The sequence below is a fragment of the Cucurbita pepo genome, chromosome 4 (genome assembly GCF_057944985.1).
Source record: "Cucurbita pepo subsp. pepo isolate OVF chromosome 4, ASM5794498v1, whole genome shotgun sequence".
In the NCBI taxonomy this organism is placed as follows: Eukaryota; Viridiplantae; Streptophyta; class Magnoliopsida; order Cucurbitales; family Cucurbitaceae; genus Cucurbita; species Cucurbita pepo.
This window is the reverse complement of record NC_141801.1, coordinates 12,523,133-12,543,502: the sequence shown is the minus strand read 5'-3', so window position 1 is coordinate 12,543,502 and position 20,370 is coordinate 12,523,133. Positions and strand designations below refer to the sequence as shown.

Sequence of the window (20,370 nt, the reverse complement as noted above, 5' to 3'; positions counted from 1 at the left end):
GAAATAAAATATGAGTTTTATGGAACAATTATTGAATGGGGGTTACCCAAAAATTGGGATTTAAATTTTGTAGTGGTCCACCTACTAAATTATTTTCATAATGTAGTGAAACAAAACTTACAAGGACAAAATTTTGCAGTAGACTAAATAAATGTCACATTATTTTATTATGTTACTCGTGCCACTGTTCATTCACATCAAATTATAATTTTATTTATTTATTTATTTATTAGGTTTGAATTGAATTTTTGAAAATTTTAAAAGGGTAAATTAGACCAACTAAAAATATGATTACAACCCGACCCTAAGCTACTCTTTAAAATAAAATTATTTAAAAAGATTAGAAATTTTGATTGGGTGTGTTTTAAGGGAAAGAAAAACTTCCAAAACAAAAATTTGGAAACCATATAATTAGTGGATAATTGATTAATTTGTACTTTGCAGCAACCGCAACTGCTGAAACAACTCCATGATAAAAAGATTCAAAGTTGATAAGTTTTTTTGAAAGAGAATCGAATCAAGTTCTCGAATCTCAGTAGCCATGGCCGACGAGGTGACTTTGCATTATTTCTTCGTCTTCGTCGGTGATAATAACGCCTCTTTTGAAGAACCTTCCCCACTTCATTAACAGGACCCTTTTCTCTCTCTCTCTCTCTCTCTTCTTTGCCTCGAAAATTGCAGTTTCGTCAATTATTGCTTCGCCTTTTTGTTTGGTTTCGTTTCGTTTTTCTCTGGCAGCGTCTGAAAACGATCTCTCCTTTTCTGTTTCTCTCTTCATTTTCTTTTCGTAAGAACATTCCATCTCTGAACTCTGCAATTTCTCATCATTTTCAGCCTCTTCGATCCCCCACAACTGTCGCTTTGGATTTTGTTTTTCTCTGATTTTCAATACCCAATTCTTCGATTCTCTCAGTGTTCGACCATTTCTTTGTGTTTCTTTTCGCTTTATATTTAAATTTATGCTTTCCCCTGACGTTTTTTTGACTGGAAGTTTTTGTAGAAGTTTAGTGCCCATCACGTGTTCGACAAAATGTTCGCCTTGAATTTCACTGTCAAATGAGCTTGTTCTTTCAGAGATGTTGCCCATCCAGCCGCGTGAATCTCCTAGTACAGACATATCGCTGTTAGATTCGAATTCGGAATTCGAATTTTGTGTCAGTGGTAGCTTTGATTATGAGTCCTCTTCTGCTGACGAGCTCTTCTTCAATGGCGTCATCGTTCCCACTCAGAATCAGCAGAAATTTCTGCAAATTAAACGAACCCATCAACGTGAGAATGCGCCATGTTTACCTTCCTCACTCCCTCCTCTTCCTCCTGCTGTAGCCACTGAGAATTTCAAGAAAGTGAACACAGAGGAACCAATTCATGTCATGAACTCTGATTCTGAGAAGAAAAATCGGTCCAAATCTTTCTGGGGTTTCCGAAGAAGTAACAGTGTTACTTATGACAATAGAAAGAGTTCATTTTTCTCGCTACCATTACTGTCACGAAGCTATTCAACTGGTTCAGTGCAAATCCCAAAAGGAATGCCATCGAAGGATGTGAAAAGCCAGAGTCCTCAGCTGCAGAGACACCATTCAGTTTCAGAGGGCAAGTCAAAGTTACCCTCTTCAAGCTCTGCTGCAAATTCACATTCAAAGCTCCAAAAGCCTCAGAAGAAGAATCAAGGAGGGTTATATGGCAACAATCTTTATGTAAACCCCATTTTGAACGTACCACCTCCTTATATCACCAAAGAAACTTCAAAAATCTTTGGCTTGAGTTCTCTTTTACGTGGCAGCAAACAAAAGAAGAACAGGAAGTAATTTTTTTTTACTTTTTGTTAAGCTTTTGGTCACTGAATTTCACCACACAAATTATGCCACATATCTCAAACCCCCCCTGCAAGTTGCTAATCTGTAAACTGAAACAGATAAGGCAGATTTTGTTTGGAGGCTGTGGCATTCTCATCTCATGCATATGAACATGTCAAAACCGTAGGAGACAGAGAAACAACAGCACCTTCCTAAGTTGCCTCTGCCATTCTTGTTCATATTCTCTCTCTCTCTCTCTCTCTCTCTCTCTCTCTCTCTCTCTCTCTCTCTCTCTCTCTGCAAAGATATGATGTTTTTAGTGTCTTTTTGATCCATGTTTACAGCTAATGGTATAATAACTTTTGAAGGGTATCTTGTTTGGATGCCTTTTTCTCCTAAGATGGGACAAACCTCGCTGATTTCTTATTAGAAACGAGGGTGTTTTTTCTGGTTTTGGTTTGAAGATTTCTTATTAGAACGAAGGGTTTTAGGCACTGAAGAGAAAGTAGATGAAACTGGGGAGGCTATTTTCGTTGCTTTCAAGATGGGACCATTGCTAAAGGATGCTTACACTGTCATGCAAGAAATGACAAAGCTTCCTACCTAAACCTACCATTTTCAAAAATAATATTAAAAGATAAAAAATCTCTCATTTTGCCTTTTTACCCATATTTCAGGGATAATGTGGAGCCATGGACGATTGATTCTTATAAAACCATACTCAATTAATGTTAGTTAGCTCATCTTTCATTTGGGGCAACTTAGGATAGAATTTATGTTGTTGTATCTCTCATTGAAGATATCAGAATTTATGTTGTTGTATCTCTCATTGAAGATATCAGAATTTATGTTGTTGTATCTCTCATTGAAGATATCAGGCTCGGAGGAAGCCATATTTCATCCAATTGTTTGGATTTAGTATCTAATACGACGACTACTTTACACGGTAAATCGAGATAACATAAGCATATTTCGATACCTCAAACGATGTGAGCGTTGTAGTCATTAACGTACACATGATATACACTCTCAAGCTCTTGCATAGCAAGCAGACTTCTTATGGATCTCCTCAAGAAGTAATGAAATCCACTAACTCGTTGCATTACACAGCCACAAACTCGCTGTAAGAACCTTTGATATGCTGCAAAAGGTGGAGGAACTGTGTATTACCTGAAAGCTGCTCCATCATTCTGTAGGAGCTGCAGCAGCTCATTACATGCTCTGCTTGTAGAATTGACATGCATCTATTGGATGGCAACAGTGCTTTGTGGCCAACAAGTGGAACCCCGGTTGAGGAGATCCCACGTTGGTTGGGAAGGAGAACGATACATTCTCTATAAGGACGTGGAAACCTCTTCCTAACCTCTTCCTAGACATTCTCTATAATGAAGCATTCTCTATAAGGAACTACCTTTTTTTTTCGACCAGAAGATCACTTCCTCTTAGCCATTCACCAGAGTTCTTTCTTTAAAAAGAAAGGGAGAGTGGTAGAGCAAGAATCGGACATCCAATTGTCCAGTAAAAAAGAAGGGTCGTACCCTGTTTCAACCAGTTCTTACGTTCTACCTTTCGGGAATCAGATGATGAGAGGACCAAGGTTAGACATCCACGTCCCAATATTCCTCCCCCCACCCCAGGAAAGATCAAAAAGATAAAAATGAGAAAAATGAATCAAATATGCACTTTATAATGTTTAGTTGCCCAACAAAACATGAACAGTATGAACTCATGAACCAATAAGCCTTGCATTGCATTTCAGATAGTTGAAGAATTATACAGTGAACAGAACACCCTGTTGAAGGTAATAATAGAGTTTGAATGAGTTACTGCCGAAGAGAAGGAGGAGGTGAATTCAATTTCATCCACACAAATCTCAACCAACTCCGGGAATCCCCCTATAAAAGGACCTCCCTCCCCATCATTCAAATCACTCCTCCTCTCAATCTCACTTCAGTTTTCTGTTGTCACCAACATCTGGTATCAGAGCAATCTTGCAGCAGCAAAAAATGACAGCAGAAAAACAAGTTGAGAGCTACGTTCAGCCCGCCATCCCGAGGTTCGATGGTCACTATGATCATTGGGCGATGTTGATGGAAAATTTTCTCAGATCAAAGGAGTTCTTTGATATGGTGGAGACGGGTTATGAAGAGCCAAATGAAGGCGAGGTACTCTCAGCTGGTCAACAGCAACTGTTGGCAGCATCGAAGTTAAAGGACCTGAAGGTCAAGAACTATTTATTTCAGTCAATTGATAGGACTATCTTGGAAACAATGCTTCAGAAGAAGACATCCAAGGAAATTTGGGATTCTATGAGGAGGAAGTATCAAGGCTCAACGAAAGTAAAACGTGCTCAACTACAAGCCGTCAGAAGAGACTTTGAAATTCTCCAAATGCAAAAGGGAGAAACGGTGAATGATTATATTGGCAAGGTTATAAGTCTTGCAAGTAAAATGAGGATGCATGGTGGTTCAATCACGGAGGTTGCGGTCGTAGAAAAGATTTTGCGATCACTAACTCCAAAGTTCGATTACATTGTATGTTCTATCGAAGAAGCAAACAATGTCGAAGAGATGCAAATAGATGAACTCCAAAGCTCCCTGTTAGTACATGAGCAGAGGCTCAATCGTACAAGTGCAATAGAGGAGATGACAGCCTTAAAAATATCCACACCAGGTGAAGCTTCAAGCCCTAGAGGTAGAGGGCAAAGAAGAGGCAGAGGTCGTGGGAGAGGCAGTCGAGAAAGAAGTGGAGATGTTGGCAGGTCAGCAGACCTAGTCAGAAATGATTATGAAAACAAAGGCAAGAGACACTTTGACAAGTCTAAGGTGGAATGCTACAGATGTGGACGCCTTGGACATTACAAAAATGAATGCTATACCAGGCTCCAAAAGGAGAAAAGAGATCAATCCAATTTTGTGGAGAGAAGAGAAGAAGAAACATTATTAATGTCATTCCATGCTATGAAGGTTGCAGATCAAGGTGTATGGGTCGTAGACTCTGGATGCAGCAATCATATGACAGGTTGTAAGGAATTCTTCTCAACTCTAGATGAAAATTTTCATACTACGGTTTCTCTCGGAAACAATTCAACTCTCCAAGTGATGGGGAAAGGAACCGTAGATATCAAGACTAGAAATGGCTTTGTAGAGTCTATTTCTAATGTATTCTACATTCCTGATCTGAAGGCCAACTTACTTAGTATCGGTCAGTTACAAGAAAAGGGGTATGTGATCACATTCCAAAATGATGAATGTGAAATTTATGACTCCAAAAGAGGATCGATTGCTAAGATGAAGATGACCACCAACCGTCTATATCCGTTGACGTTAAATATCGTTGCCAAAAGTTTGATGGTGAAGAAAGAAGATACCACATGGCTTTGGCATTTTAGGTATGGTCATCTACACTTCAAAGGATTAAAGACGTTGTCCTCAAAGAAGATGGTAACTGGGTTGCCAGATATTACTCCACCAACGGAAATTTGCGAGAGCTGTGTAGTAGCAAAACATGAAAGAAACTCTTTTTCATCCGGAAAATCAAGAAGAGCTCAAGCAATTTTGGAGTTGATTCATTCGGACATATGTGGTCCCATCTCTCCAGCATCAAATGGTAACAAGAAATATTTCATGACCCTCATCGATGATTTTAGTCGAAAAACATGGACTTATTTCTTGCACGCCAAATTAGAAGCCTTTGATTGCTTCAAAAAATTTTGTGCTACTATGAAGACGGAAACTGGAAGAAGAATCAAGGCTTTAAGAACTGACAGAGGTGGAGAGTTCTGCTCGAACGAGTTTACTAAATTTTGTGAAGAGAAGGGCATACGGAGGCAGTTAACAACAGCATATACACCACAACAAAATGGTGTGGCCGAAAGGAAAAACAGGACCATTCTCAACATGGTTCGAAGTTTACTAAATAAAGGAGAAGTCCCGAAGGAATTCTGGCCAGAAGCTGTCGTGTGGTCCGTTCACATTCTCAACCGGAGTCCTACCTTTTCTGTTAGAGATATGACTCCACAAGAAGCATGGAGCGGAAGAAAACCTGCAGTAGACCACTTTAGAATCTTTGGGTGCATAGCATATGCACACGTTCCTGATGAGAAAAGGAAGAAACTTGAAGACAAGAGTTTGAAGTGTGTGTTCCTTGGAGTAAGCGAGACCTCTAAGGCGTACAAGCTCTACGATCCTTTGACAAAGAAGGTGGTGGTAAGTCGTGATGTAGTCTTTGACGAAACGAAGACTTGGACATGGGAAGAAAAGATCACTGTGAATCAGCAGATTCCTGTAGATCTTGAAGAAGAACAAATTGAAGCCCCGATTCAGCCTCACTTTGAGCATGGAGAGAGCTCATCACAAGCTCAACAAGAAGAACCAGTAGAAGAAGATCATGATCATAATCAAAGAAATCCAAGAACAAGAAAGAGACCAAATTGGATGATTGATTATGAGATGGACTATGAATCAAGTGATAGCGGTTATTTTGCATTCTTTATGGATAGTGATCCAATTGTCTATGAAGAAGCGGTAAAGGAGAAGAAATGGAAGGAAGCTATGGACAGTGAAATCAAATCCATAGAGAAGAACAAGACTTGGGAGCTCACCGATCTTCCTAGAGGACAGAAAACAATCGGAGTAAAATGGGTTTTCAAAACCAAGTTGAATGAAAACGGTGAGGTGGATAAGTACAAAGCGCGACTTGTTGCAAAAGGATACAAGCAAAAGTATGGAATTGATTATAAGGAGGTATTTGCACCAGTGGCACGTCAAGACACTATCAGGCTCATAATTTCTATTGCAGCACAGAAATCTTGGCCTATTTATCAACTTGATGTGAAATCGGCCTTCTTACATGGAGAGCTTCAAGAAGAGGTATATGTGGAGCAACCAGAAGGTTTTGTTAAAAAAGGCAAAGAGGAACAAGTATACAAGTTGAAGAAAGCTTTGTATGGTTTGAAGCAAGCTCCGAGGGCATGGTACAGTCGCATTGATTCTCATTTTGAAAAGATGGGATTCACTAAATGCCCGTATGAACATACGTTGTATGTGAAAACTAAAAAGGGAGGTAACATTATCATTATTTGCTTATACGTTGATGATTTAATATTTACTGGCAATAATGAAGAAATGTTTGAATTTTTTAAGAAGAGCATGATGAAGAAATTTGAAATGACAGATCTTGGCTTGATGAGATATTTTCTTGGAGTAGAAGTTACTCAAACTCCCGCAGGTAACTTTATCTGTCAGAAGAAGTATGCTCAAGAATTACTTGAAAGATTTAAATTGGATGAGCGCACAGTTGGAACTCCATCAGAATTGGGTTTAAAGTTGCACAAGGATATTGACGGGCGAGAGGTTGATAATAGGTACTTCAAACAAATTGTGGGAAGTTTGATGTACCTAACTTCAACAAGACCAGACATCATATATGCGGTTAGTATGATAAGTCGTTACATGGAGCATCCAACGGAAAAACATCTCAATGCAGCAAGAAGGATACTTCGTTATGTGAGAGGAACCTTTGATTTGGGGGTATTCTACAAGAAAGGAGATGATCCGAAGATGGTTGGCTATACAGATAGCGACTATGCAGGTGATATAGACGATCGTAAAAGTACTTCAGGAAGTATTTTCATGATGAGTTCAGGAGCTATTTGCTGGTCTTCAAAGAAGCAACCTATTGTAACACTCTCAACTACAGAAGCAGAATTTGTGGCAGCAGCAGCATGCTCATGCCAAGCAATTTGGTTAAGAAAAATGCTTGAAATTTTTAATCAGAAGCAACCAGGTACGACGGTTATATATTGTGATAATATGTCAACTATTAAGTTGTCTAAAAATCCTGTGTTGCATGGAAGGAGCAAGCACATCGATGTTCGATTTCATTTCTTGCGTGATTTGTGTAAAGAAGGCATTATTGAACTCAACTTTTGCCGAAGTGATGAACAAATCGCAGACCTATTCACAAAGCCCTTGAAACAACCATTGTTCGAGAAGCTTAGAAGAAAGATGGGGATGTGCAGAATCCAAGATGTATATCAAGATGACGAAGTGAAGTCCTAAACTGATTTCCGCAGAATTCAGTTTAAGGGAGGGTGTTGAAGGTAATAATAGAGTTTGAATGAGTTACTGCCGAAGAGAAGGAGGAGGTGAATTCAATTTCATCCACACAAATCTCAACCAACTCCGGGAATCCCCCTATAAAAGGACCTCCCTCCGCATCATTCAAATCACTCCTCCTCTCAATCTCACTTCAGTTTTCTGTTGTCACCAACACACCCAAGCAAACAAAATTTAAAGTTACTTCAAATTTGATTTTGGTAATTATTTACACTTCCATTATTGTAACAGAACACAATTCGAAGCTTTTAATCAGCAAGTTTATAGGAATCCGGAGTAATTTGAATAAGAAACAGCCCAGGAAAAAGCGTCTGCAAAAAATCAAAATGATGAGTAAAATCATAAACCATTCAAACCTCAAGAAACAACTGGGATTCCATGTTCTTACATCCAATTGCTTCTGTACAGCTCTAGGCCTCTTCTTTGGCCTCCTCGGTAGCCTACCGACCAGCACCCCAAAGTCCTCTTCGATCTCCTCTTTCGATAGGGATACAATTAACGCACTCCGATTCTTCTCCTTTTCATTCTTAGATGAACCCAATTCCAAATTCCTCTCATCTTCAGGACCCTTACAAGCTGCTCTGCGAGTCCTCAAATTCCACGGCCTTGCCGCAGGGGATTCGTCTCCGCCCGCTTCACCAACGATTGAAAATTTGGGTTTCTTCGATTCCTCGATGGAACTGGTTCGATGGTTGTTCCGGTTACTTGGTTTGTGTGTTACATGATTCATCGGAGAAGGAAGGTTGGTGAAGTTCGTGGGGTTAGGAAGGAAGGTTGATACACTTGAGGAATCTTTGTGAACCCCATGTGAGATAGGGCATGGAGAAGTTGTGCAGTGGCTTGGATCTTTCAGGCTCCATAGCCATGAGCTTCAGATTATGCGAAGTAGAAGGGAAAATTTTAGTGAAAAGAGGAGGTGGGTCGGTGGTTTAAAGGTGAGGGGTGAAGGCTTTGGCGTGGCTTGGAGTAAAACGTTGGCAGAGTCGGAAGGTTATGTTTTTTTCGGGGGGAATAAGGAAGAACAACATTTGCCTCGTAACGGTTATGGAATAATTAAAACTTCAAATCTTTCCTTCTCCATTATTTATTTATTTATTTATTTTCAACAATTCAATACTTTTTTATGTTTAAATCAAACTAAATTTTGTCCGAATCTTTGTTTCATTGACATTATTGAGTTATTTATTTATTATTTATTATTTTATTATTTTTTAAATTCATACAATTTTCTTTTACATGAATGAATAATTTGATATTAAATTAGAAGATAATTTTAACAAATCTTCTAATTTTTCATTTCTCCCTAACTATTTTCCCACCATTTGTTGTTAAATTTTAATTTTGGAAGGAATTAGGTCTTACTTTTATTTTATGTGGTTCAAAATCTTCCATAACTTTTGAAGATATTTAGACAAAGATTTTAAATTTCAATTTGTTTTCTTTCCCTTTTTTTTTTTTTTTGGGGGGTCATTTTAACACTTTTTGCTCAAAATTTTATAGAAAATGTCTAGTAAAGTTTAGTATTTTGGTGGTTACATGAAAACTTAACCCCCCCCCCCCCCCAAAAAAAAAAAAGTGTATTTAATGATATTTGATTATGTCAGAAAATTGATTAGTTGTAAATAATATCCTCTAATTTTCACCCTAATAATCATGTTGACTTATATAATTATATACGCACACAGTGTTACACTATGGAATATAATAATTTTACCCTAAAGGATATTGGAATAAGAAACCAATACAATGGAGTCCAATTACTAATATGACCTTCATTGAATGACAAATGATATTAAAAAGTAATAATGATAAAAACATAATTTTTAAAAGATAGCAATAATCTTGCCTCAAGTCTTTCCTTAAAATATAGCTCCATTCAATAATTTTAACAAATACGTACATTATGCTTTCCCAAGAAAAATCCTCAAAATCTCCGACACTTGTGAAATAGAGCATCGAAAAAATATGCTTTACAAATTTGAGGGCCTAGTTACTTTTAAAACTTGACCAACTGGAAGGAAATACATTTCAACCCAGAATCTAACAAAACCTTACATGGACCTGATAATTGACACAATAGGCAAGGACTCCAAATCATATCAACACACACAAATTGGAATCCAAAATGAAGACAATAAACAGTATATTGTTTCCAAACAAAAAGGAAATGCCAATGCATGCAACGAGGGGAAAGAACACTCGATATCTATAGTATAATTGAAGTGGTAAATTGATGATGTTCTATGGACATTGCATCCGAAAGTAAGTTGTACAGTTCGCATGATGAATCTTGAAGCCATATAAAACGGATCAGCAAAGGGGCAGGCATGTACATAGACTGATATGCACAACGTGTATTAGATGTAACAAAAAACCAGTTTCCTGGTGGAGAGGAATTGATATAATATGTACAAATGAAAGCCATAGAAGCGTGTATTTACTTCTGTCACCGTAAAAGAAAGAAATCTCTCACTCATTGGTTGGAAGAGGGGCAGCCCGCGTATGCATCGTTCTTGATTACCCGGGTGTTGTATGATCCACAATACCCACATTTATGATATAACCAATGAAACCTTGATGCGCCTTTCCGCTCACAGTCATTGCACAATATGTCCTGGATTCCACATCATCATTAGACTACTTTTTTAACACCTTAATTTATGATATAAACATCTGCAGAAACATAATGGCTAAAAATATCACTTCGTTTTATAGAACCATATCTTTTAAACATTTTAGAATTGTTGCATTAGTTCAACGTATTATCTTTATGATACTAGCTTCAAGAAAACTCAGTACCTAAAGGTGCATCTCCTAGAAAGAGCAACTGAATCAATGCAAGGTTTTAATATCACCACTCTTATTTGAGTCCATAGTTGACTTTGATGAAACTAAAATTTCAAAATTAGAACTGGATTACTCAGCCAAGTAAAAGGGTTAAAGATGAACTTCTTCTTTTGTGTGTGTTGTTGCATGTTCGAGGGGAAGGAAGAAGTTGAGGTTCTATTTTTCGTGCAATGATGCAGCAGTTACATAATCGGTTAAGAACAATTGATCATAATGCCACCCAGCTCTCTCAAAAGCCAAACCACCAAACAAAGAAGAAATATTAGAAGGTACCTCGCAACGATCCCTGTACTCTTCTGGCAGCTCCTCAGTAGCCAACAGGGCGTCAAGCATGCCGAAATAAACCTGAGAACGTATTACAAAACAATATGAAAAATCTTATTCAATTTTCCTTTATATGCCGAAATATAGCCTTCTAGAACATTTTTTTACCAAAAAAAAAAAAAAAAAATGATAGACAACGAAATTCATGTAAACTTCATTAGAATTTGAATTACTCAAAATCCTACGCACAAACAAACCAAAAAAGATGAAGGTACAATGCATACAAAGTTTAAATATAAAGATGACGATGGTGTGCTTCATTAGTGAATACTTCAAAATCATGATATACTTGCCCATTAAGTTGTTAAAATTTATGTTTAAATGATTATTTTAAAATTATAAAAAACAAGAAATTATAACTGTCATGTAGTTTTTCTCATATAAAAATATAATTTAATTTTATAGGATAATAAACAACAAAATTTACTTCATCCATAAAAAATATAGTTACAATATGGTGGTACTAAGTTTAACCATAAAATGATAATTTCTATAAGTTTTAAGCAACAAATATGCAACCGCGTTGAAGTTAAAATTAGAACAAAAAAAAAAAAAATATATCAATTATCTTTTACATTAAACAAAATGTGTGCAATTAAAAATTTTAATTATATAAATATATACATTCTAGGTCATTATGACAAATTACACAGTAGAGGATTAAATGGAGTGGAAAGAAAAAGAGCGGAAACTTCGAGGAAGAGAGCAGGAGATAGACTAGGCAAGAATAGGTTATTATTGACCTTGTCGAATCCTTGTCTGATTCACGTTCTAGTATATCCTAAATTTTTTCCCAGTAATGTTCGCCTTTCTTAGCAGAATTCATACTGTGCTTTTTTATTCCACATAGTCCAATGTTGTATAAATACATGAATTCTATCAAGAAAATAATCAACTATTCTACTTAGTAAAAAAAAAAAAAAAAAAAAGGTCCTGAATCATAAAGAAAGGGTGAGTTCAAGCTGAGAATAAGAACAAAAATTGTCTGCTTGTATCTATTTTCCTGGACAATCTTTTTTGATAGCTCAAAGATTTAGCTCATAAGATTTTCTTGTGGGATTAATTTACGGGAATCAAATAATTAAAACCACCCCCTCCCCCACCAAAAAAATCACCACCAAGAAAAAAAAAACATTAAACATAAGAAAATGTGAGGCAGAATAAGCACAATAAATCAACAAAAAGAATTGACAAATCCCTTACCGCCATATCTCCCAAGGACTTGCTGCAAATAGGACAGGTATAATGGCTGCATGTGTATGCCTATAAACACCAGAATGTCATATAACATCAATGTCCTAAACTCATTTTACAGAACAGCACACCAACTAAACAGAGCAGTTAAATTATCCAGAAGCCGGTAAGAAAATAATTATTACCTGAAAGCATGCTGAATGCATGTAATGACCACAGGGTAGCGGTCTGACTGTTGCACTGGATGTAAATAAGAAGTCACAACAGATGGGACAATTTGTCTCTAAACTTTTCTCCAGGCACTTGTGGTTCTCCAGCTTTATACCAAGGCAGCAATTGCAAATCATGCAATGGAAGAAATCAATTCCAAGACCCTTCCCAACACGGCACAAGTTACAAAATGGGCAATGATACACAGCCCTGGTGCACAGTCGTGACAATTATCCAAAAAAAAAAAAAAAAAGAAATTAGGAGTTTATAATTAACATAAAGAGTGCAGCGCACTCTTAAGGAAAGAAAAATAATAATAAAAAGGATCTAGCTAGATTCCTGTTCTTTTAGAACACTTTTAAAAAAAGCTAAATAAGAAATGAATTTCATTAATGAAATGAACCTATAAGGCAAGAGTAAACAAACCAGATGAGTTAAAACATTACAATTGGAATAATCCAATGAAATAGGATAGCTATAAAAAACATTATGCAAGGCACAAGAACAAAATTCTCCCATCAGTTGAACCTTGAAGGTGAACAAACGATGAAGTTAATAACCCATATTGGCTTTCTGAAGATTTGTAGTTAGTCGGGAGCTTTGGCTATTTTGTGTGGGTGCTGATATGTTAAGCTTGTTTGGTCATTTTGTTACTATATTTGAACTTTCTGAGGCAGTCTAATTTTGTGACCAGACTAGGAACATATTATCAGTTAGATTTTAGTATTCTGTTCACTAAATTTTGAGTGAGTTAAAAACTGACTCACTCGACAACCTCCTGGGAGAAGAAATTAGTCTCTCCTTTTTATTTATCCATAAATGTCAGCAGCTGAGAATTTTATCCATAAACATTTCAGTCGGCTAAGAACTGCCTATTGTCAGCCATGTATGAAGGCTATCAAGCTATTACTTTCAGCCCTGTCAAGAACTGTTGTAAAACAGTTCTTTAATGCCAAAGTCACCATTTATCAACCTTTAAAGTAAACTCATGAATCTGACTTGCAGTCACCATTTATCAGCCCTTTACAGCATGCAAGTCAAGATATGAACGGGAATAAAAATTATATCCAATCTTGAGAATGGAAAATTTCATGAAATATTAATAATCAAAGCAATCATTTGTATCTGATGTGAAAAAATTCATCCGATGTTATGTGCAAAATTGTTAATAAAACATTATCGGCGCATTATTCTAGCTATCTCATTTGAGAATATTACTTCCCTTGTGGTCTTATCAAGCCACAGATATTATAATATCATATATCGTATTTATCAAAATGATAAAGTATCAGAATTTGTACCTTTCATCATCAAAAAATTTGCAAATATTGCAATAGTATTTTGCCATTGATAATCCATTGCAAGAAGGTGTTGTGCATATTGGCCCAACCGGTTGAATTGTTAGACAGTTCATGCACATCATCTCTGATGTTGCTTTTCTAAAATCATAAGACTAAATATCAGAGGGGGGAAATATAAATTGAATGTGATGTAAATCCTGAAATGATACCTGTCCATTGAGTGATCGCTGACATTGTCATGACAGAATCGACAAGTAAACAACTTTCCACAGCAAGCAGCAAGAAGCTTGCAGTTTCTTTTGTAATGTTCACACCCAAACACTTTTTTCTCAGCACAGCGAAAAGATGGTGTTCGTCCCACTACATCTTCACCATTGGAATTATCTTCTACATTTGCTTGAGGTAGTTTCTGCTGTGCAGCAATCCAGCGACTAATCCAAAACAATAGCGAGAAATTAATTTAACCTTCATCGTAGGCTTGCAGTAACTTGTCCTATTCAATTCGGAGTAAGATAAAACATAATTGAAAAAAAATCTTAAAATATTATATCAAACCAAACCTGGTCATAAGATTCTGCACGAGATATGCTTTTCTCCTTGGATCAAGAGTCGAGTCCTGATAAACCTTTCTGATTTCTGATTCAAGTTCATTTTGGTTCATGCGAAAAATATCTTTCCAACCAGGCTTGAACATTTGATCATTCTGATCCAAGCTCCCAATAAGCCCAGAATCTGGAAGGAGAGAGAAAGATATGCAATATACATTTTTCTTCATTGCTGAATAATTGAGGAATCATCTAACACAAGTGTGAGAGCAATAGAATATGCCACAAACCTTTTTCAGCAACACTAGCTTCCGATGTTGCACCATTTAGAGTAGATGAAGCAGTCCCTCTCCAACATTCATTAAGCCATTCATTGAACATGGTGTTTTTCGTTGCTTGCTTCCATGTATCCATCATAGTATTCTGTTCATCCTGAGTAAGTGCAGATGTTACCCATGGCAACATTGACTGGAGAACTTCAGCACCTGTGGTCCCAATAATACGACCAACTATTTTGTCTTGCTCCTCCACGGAGAAGTGTTTCCCAAACAGCGGCCAAAGTTCAAGTTCTTCCCTAAAAATATGCTGATCCAGGGTAACTCTTATAGATTTGCACATTCCTTGAAGCTTTGTAGCAAGCTCATTGTACTTTCTATTACAATCCTTCCCCGCCACATTAACAGAGCCAACATCACTCCTAGAAAAGTTCTCATCCAACGAAACCTCATGCAGACTTTCATGGAGGAATGAAATCTCAGAGAGAACACATGAAATGTCCTCAAATAATTTTTCCTCCTGCTTATGATCTAGTGTATACGAGTGACTTACGTTATGCAATGCCTCTTTGGATTCCAGCGCAGGAAATACAATATCATCTTCGGCATTACTATGAGCTCTATATAACCCCCATAGAAGGCGAAATCTTCCAATAAATTGCCGGAGAAATGTTCCACCACAATCACTAAGTTTTCCAGATTCCACGTCTAAATACTCCAGGTCTTTGCGTATAGCTTTGTGAAATTTAAAAATAGTATCAATGGGACGGCCTGCAGACCCAACATCAGAAGACGCACAATCTGTTTCCCATGAAAAAAGGCTGGAATTGAGAGATGGTGCACAAGAGCTGGGAGATAAGGATCGCATAGACTTGGATGTGAAAATAGAACTTAACCCCAGATTCTTGCTGTTTACTCCTAAAGCTGGAACTCGGCAGGACTGATCCCTACAACACTGTTGCTGGACATTAACAGTCTCCGAAGCAATATGGCCATCACAAGTTTTGCATGGCATTGGAATATTATTGCGTATGGCTGGCCTCTTAACAGTAACATTAGTTTCGGGATCTGACTTTGGACCTTCCCTTGCAATCAATGCAAGGGTACAAGAACAAGAGGATTGAATAATGTCTTCTTCAATGTCAGTGAGCCTTGTAACTGCACAACAACCAACTGCTCTTGAAGACAGGCACGAACCATTATTACGGGCCTTGCAAGCCCAACCAGAAAAGAGAGTCACAAGAGCAGTATCTTTAGCTGGAGCTGATTCAAAGAATTATAAGCTATCAGAACCACTACTGATACTAATCTTAACAACAACAAATAAATAAATAAATAAACATTTGCAGTACAAATTTCATAAGTTTGTCTCTTAAAATGAACAAAAAAAAAAAAACTAGTTACATCAACAAACCTGCCAACTGCATGTTCTCAAGAAGATCTCTAGCTTCATCTTCTTTCAATGATCCTACCAGCCATGGCAAAACACGTTCAATCAATTTCAAGGGCATCATGCACAGGCTTTGATACAAAAGTTCCCGTTGTCTCTTGAAACTGAAGTGCTTTCTAGCAAGTGGAAGAACCTAAAAACCAAGGGAATCAATACAGATTCAACTCATTTTTCAGAAAATACAAGATACATTCATTTTCATAAGGTATCACATTTATCATCGACAAAGGCACTCTTATATTCTTTCTTGGAAATTGATGTTTGTATAATACTGGAGTACAATTACAATGAACTTTCGGCATTGTTTAAGCCGGCCATAAAAAAATGGAGAAAGAAAATTGCAATAAGATCAGGAAGGGTGTACCTGAACTTCTTCATTATGAAAGTGCCTCTTAATGGTATCCATTATTTGATCAGCATGAGAACACAACTTCACGTAAAATTCAGCTCTTGAAGTAGAATTAGCTCCTGCACTTTGAATTTTTTCAATCAGGCTCCTAAACTCATTGAATTGACTTTCTTCTTCAGCGTGTTCCTGTAGAAAAGAAAACTCTCCATCTACTGCAGGAAAGATTACCTTGTCCTCAGCAATACTGTAATGGGAAAAGAGGGGTGAGTAATACAAGTTTTGTTGGAATAATATCAATAAAATAGTTGAATGAATATGAACTGTGTGCAATAAAAATATGCATGCATAACAATAAAAAATTAAAAGGCATCTCATATAAAATTTTGAAGTATAACTACGTTCTTAATGATAGAATTTTTTTCAAAAACTACAGCCAAATTATGGAAAATTATTTCACATTGATTTCTCTTGCCACAATTTCTTTCTCTTGGCTCTTTTTATGAAATCGGTGCAAATAATTTTTCACTCTGACATATTCCAACTATCTGTACAACAAAGAGTGAGAATAATATACCTATGAAAAATGCAAACTTCTGCAATGAATTGCAACCTCTCGTTAAAAGTTGATAGATTACTAAAGTTCCCAGAAAGTTGTATCTTCCTAGCCTCTTCAGCAATGTCATTCAATTCTCTTTTGATGGCATTATGCCAGAACAGTATTTCATTGATCGGATGAGTTGCCACATAATCTGATGTATCAGAACTTGACTCCAAATATTTTCTTTTCCCACAGCTGGTCGATTCACAAGCACAATTTACATTTTCTATTTGATGATGTGATGTATTTGTAGTAGAATCTGTATGATATCCAACTTGAGAATCATCCAAGCAACTTGTTGATGCATAGTCACAACTTCTCGCTTCCGTCCAAGTAAATATGACCTACCATAAAACGTATCGGTAATCGTCAATAAATAAAATTGGCAAATCAGAAGAAAGAACCCAAGTAAAACCTATACCTGTTGGAGAAGCTTTTCCTCGGGGACCACCTTGTTTAGGCATTTCTGTAGATCCTGAAATTCATCGGGTGAAATAGATGATGAAAGCCAAGGCAGAAATTGAGCCATCATGTACACAGGAATACTGCAGAAGAACTGCCAAACGAGAGATGCCTGCTCTTCCAGGGAGAACTTTTCTATAAGCAAGGGAAATACCTGGAAAATGAATATAGTGAAGATACAAAGAATATCTATCAGAAAAAGTGCATATGTATCACTAGACATGTAGCCAAAAGAATATACCCAAATTCCACCTCTTTTAATAAATCACATCATAGATCATGGTAGTTTCCTGTCCAATTTAAATAATTTTTGGTGCACACATAGATATCTCTCACCCAGTCCAATTTAATCATACCATATAAACTATATGTTAAATTCAGATTTTTTATTACACATACAGTAAGAGTGCGGACTGGTAAGATATTATAAGTAGAATATATTAATAGCATCTACAGTTTTTTTAGTGTGCAAAATTGATGTATTTCTTCAACAGAATTATGATGTTGACTGCAATTAAACACTGCATTTGTAAGATGGAACTAATTAGTGATCAGAGATTTGCAAAAGATACTAGGGAGACATGGACAGCAGTGAAAGAGTACCTGCTCTTCTTCCTTAGCCATGTGCTGGCTCACAGATGTCTTTAGGGCACCAGTGCAGGACGCTAACTCCCTTGGGAAGCTTTCATCATTTTGTGTATTAGAATTAAGAAGCTCAAAAAGATGATCGAACAGATTGCTTTCACCCTTGTGCTCAAGGGAATAGGTCTGAGCCACATTCTTCACACGAATATCAAGTGCAGGAAAGATTACCTGCAAGTTCAAATTTATGTTTTCAGAAGTAAGAATTCTAGCAGCAAGTAGGAAGAAAAAGAGCGGAAGAAAAAAGGATTATTGAAATATCCTTCCGAGAAACAAGATTATGCCTGTAACTTTTGGCTGTTCTCTCACGGCAATGTTTTTTTGGATCCTATAGCCATTTTGATAGAATATAGGATAGAAAGCTCAGTGTTGCAAAATAATATCCCATGGATCATTAGAACCATTTTAAGACAGCTTCTTCACTCCTTTTTCAAGCAGGAAGCAGCAAAAGGCACTAGAAATTCATATTTCAACCAATAAAAAAAATCCAACTGGTTCATACCCGATAGCTCCTTGCATATTTAATTTTATGTACAAGCTCATTATTATTGAATTCTCCGTATCCTTACCATCCCCTCCGAACTACATTCAGTTGAAATCTTTCCTTACAAACAACAGCAGAGCTCAGCTTTGATTGAAGGACACCAGCCACACCAGATCCATTTTTCAATTTCAATTTTTTGGGTTGTTGAAAATGGATACTGATGCAAAACGAAGGGGCAAATTGCCACTCATAAACACCATAAAATAGTAAAAGGTATCTGATGACTCGAAATGCAAATGGACGATTAAGCAAGGACAAAACAATGCTCTAAATTATTTCTTCAATTTTACTCTCCTCCCGAAGAACATTTTCTTTATCGACAGACTTAGACTGTACACGACCATGAGACGTAAATTAAGCTAGCGATTGGACGCATCGGACATCAGAATCCAGTAATTCCTAAAGAAGATTGTCTCACGAGGTCGAATCGTCTTTAATGGAGTCCGCATAAAAGAAGACAGGAGATGAGTTCTACTGAACAGTTTTCATATGTTAAAAAATTCATCACGCATAAGCAACGATTAAAGTACCATAGTGTAATACAAGCAAATAGATTATAATTCTGATTCTGAGAAACTTTCAATTACTGACCGAGTTCAGTAACCACATTTCCGTCCCGACTCCTACGACTCAATCATCAATTGGACAAGGGGGAAACCAGAAGCCAGACATTCGAGGGAAGTTGATCGATAATGCTAGGTTCCAAAGAGAAGCAAACGAGGAGAAAATTTGCGAGACATATACAGGCAAAATCCGTAAATAAATGGATCAGAAATTTTTACCTCGTCTTCAGCATTGGAGTGGTGCTTGTAAATCGATCTCAAAAAATGGTATCGTCCAAATAATGGGCGAATATCTGCTCTCTGACCGGTGGCGAACGCCATGGCCAGCCGGTGAAGCGTATCAAGCTCATTGCGAATTGCTTTATGGAAGAAAAGAAAAATAAGAATCGGAGACTGAGGCTCGGAGCTCCTCAGACAATCATTTGGCGACGACGGAGACGAGGCGGAATCCATTTTGTTTACAGAATTAGCCAAGAAAGCCACTCCTCCGCCACCGTCCCGGTGTTGTAGCCCTGTCAACGGTGTAGCCATCTCTCTCTCTCTCTCTCTCTCTCTCTCTCTCTAAAAACTCCCCTCGCAAGAAGTCTCTCTGAATTTCTGACCTATCCAACACTCCTTCCTCCAAATCCTCTCTCGTCCTTGTCCTTTCCGAAGCTTCCTCGCTCCAAACTCTTCGCCCTCACCTCGTTGCTCCTACTGATCTTCGTTTCTATCTCCTCTTAATTACTCTCGGCTTTTTTCATGTAACTTTCTCTCTCTAAATCTTTTTTATTATCTGCTTGGTATTATTCAACGGAGAAGAAAGGTTAGACCAGGCTTGGTTACGCACTTACAGTGGTTTCGATAGGAATAACCATCGATCGGCAAAGGATTATATAGTCTGCTCGGTGAAACGTGGATCAAAATGTTGCCACCGTGGACGCTGATGTCACCTCCTTCTGCTCACGTGATACTATTGCCTGACACGTGATGGCTTGTGTGAAAAATCATTCCCCAATTCACGCTACAACATCTCCCTTCTCCCTAAAATTACAGAATAAATTATTTTAAATATATATATAATTTTAATAAATTATTTTTTTTCAATGAATACCATATTTGGTATTCGTTTTAATCCAAATATATTCTTCCAAAAATTCGTATTAATTTTGTCA

At 37.2% G+C, this 20,370-nt stretch overlaps 2 protein-coding genes and 1 pseudogene across 3 annotated transcripts; 1 reads left to right on the top strand and 2 right to left on the bottom strand.

Moving 5' to 3' along the window:
- Window positions 1-429: 429 nt before the first annotated feature.
- Window positions 430-2,192, top strand: LOC111793363 (uncharacterized; annotated as a pseudogene).
- A 5,884-nt stretch (window positions 2,193-8,076) lies between these two features.
- LOC111793936 (DUF1639 family protein, putative (DUF1639)) lies at window positions 8,077-9,376 on the bottom strand. The gene is given in 3 exon segments (XM_087123604.1): window positions 8,077-8,223; window positions 8,301-8,676; window positions 8,678-9,376. Coding segments are annotated over 3 exon segments (540 nt in total). The 5' UTR covers window positions 8,779-9,376; the 3' UTR covers window positions 8,077-8,160.
- Window positions 9,377-10,090: 714 nt separating this feature from the next.
- BTS (zinc finger protein-like protein) lies at window positions 10,091-20,073 on the bottom strand. Of its 2 annotated transcripts, none has more exons than XM_023674781.2 (14): window positions 19,436-20,073; window positions 18,071-18,280; window positions 17,427-17,621; window positions 16,982-17,349; window positions 16,423-16,651; window positions 16,023-16,191; window positions 14,624-15,871; window positions 14,349-14,520; window positions 13,998-14,219; window positions 13,789-13,926; window positions 12,463-12,697; window positions 12,287-12,346; window positions 11,033-11,104; window positions 10,091-10,526 (listed from the first exon to the last, which is right to left on the bottom strand). In XM_023674781.2, exons 1-14 carry the CDS (start codon window positions 19,745-19,747, stop codon window positions 10,386-10,388), a joined length of 3,771 nt encoding a protein of 1,256 aa, XP_023530549.2. In that variant the 5' UTR covers window positions 19,748-20,073; the 3' UTR covers window positions 10,091-10,385. The 2 variants fall into 2 exon arrangements, with proteins under 2 accessions (XP_023530549.2, XP_023530550.2); XM_023674782.2 differs by lacking the exon at window positions 19,436-20,073 and adding an exon at window positions 19,245-19,412.
- Window positions 20,074-20,370: the final 297 nt, after the last annotated feature.

Excerpts from the sequence above, each read along its gene's own strand:
- BTS (XM_023674781.2), bottom strand. The coding sequence starts at position 19,747 with ATGGCTACACCGTTGACAGGGCTACAACACCGGGACGGTGGCGGAGGA. Across the intron at positions 18,281-19,435 it reads ACTCCAATGCTGAAGACGAG|GTAATCTTTCCTGCACTTGA; the intron begins GTAAAAATTTCT and ends TTGAACTTGCAG. Across the intron at positions 17,622-18,070 it reads TGGCTAAGGAAGAAGAGCAG|GTATTTCCCTTGCTTATAGA; the intron begins GTACTCTTTCAC and ends TTCATTTTCCAG.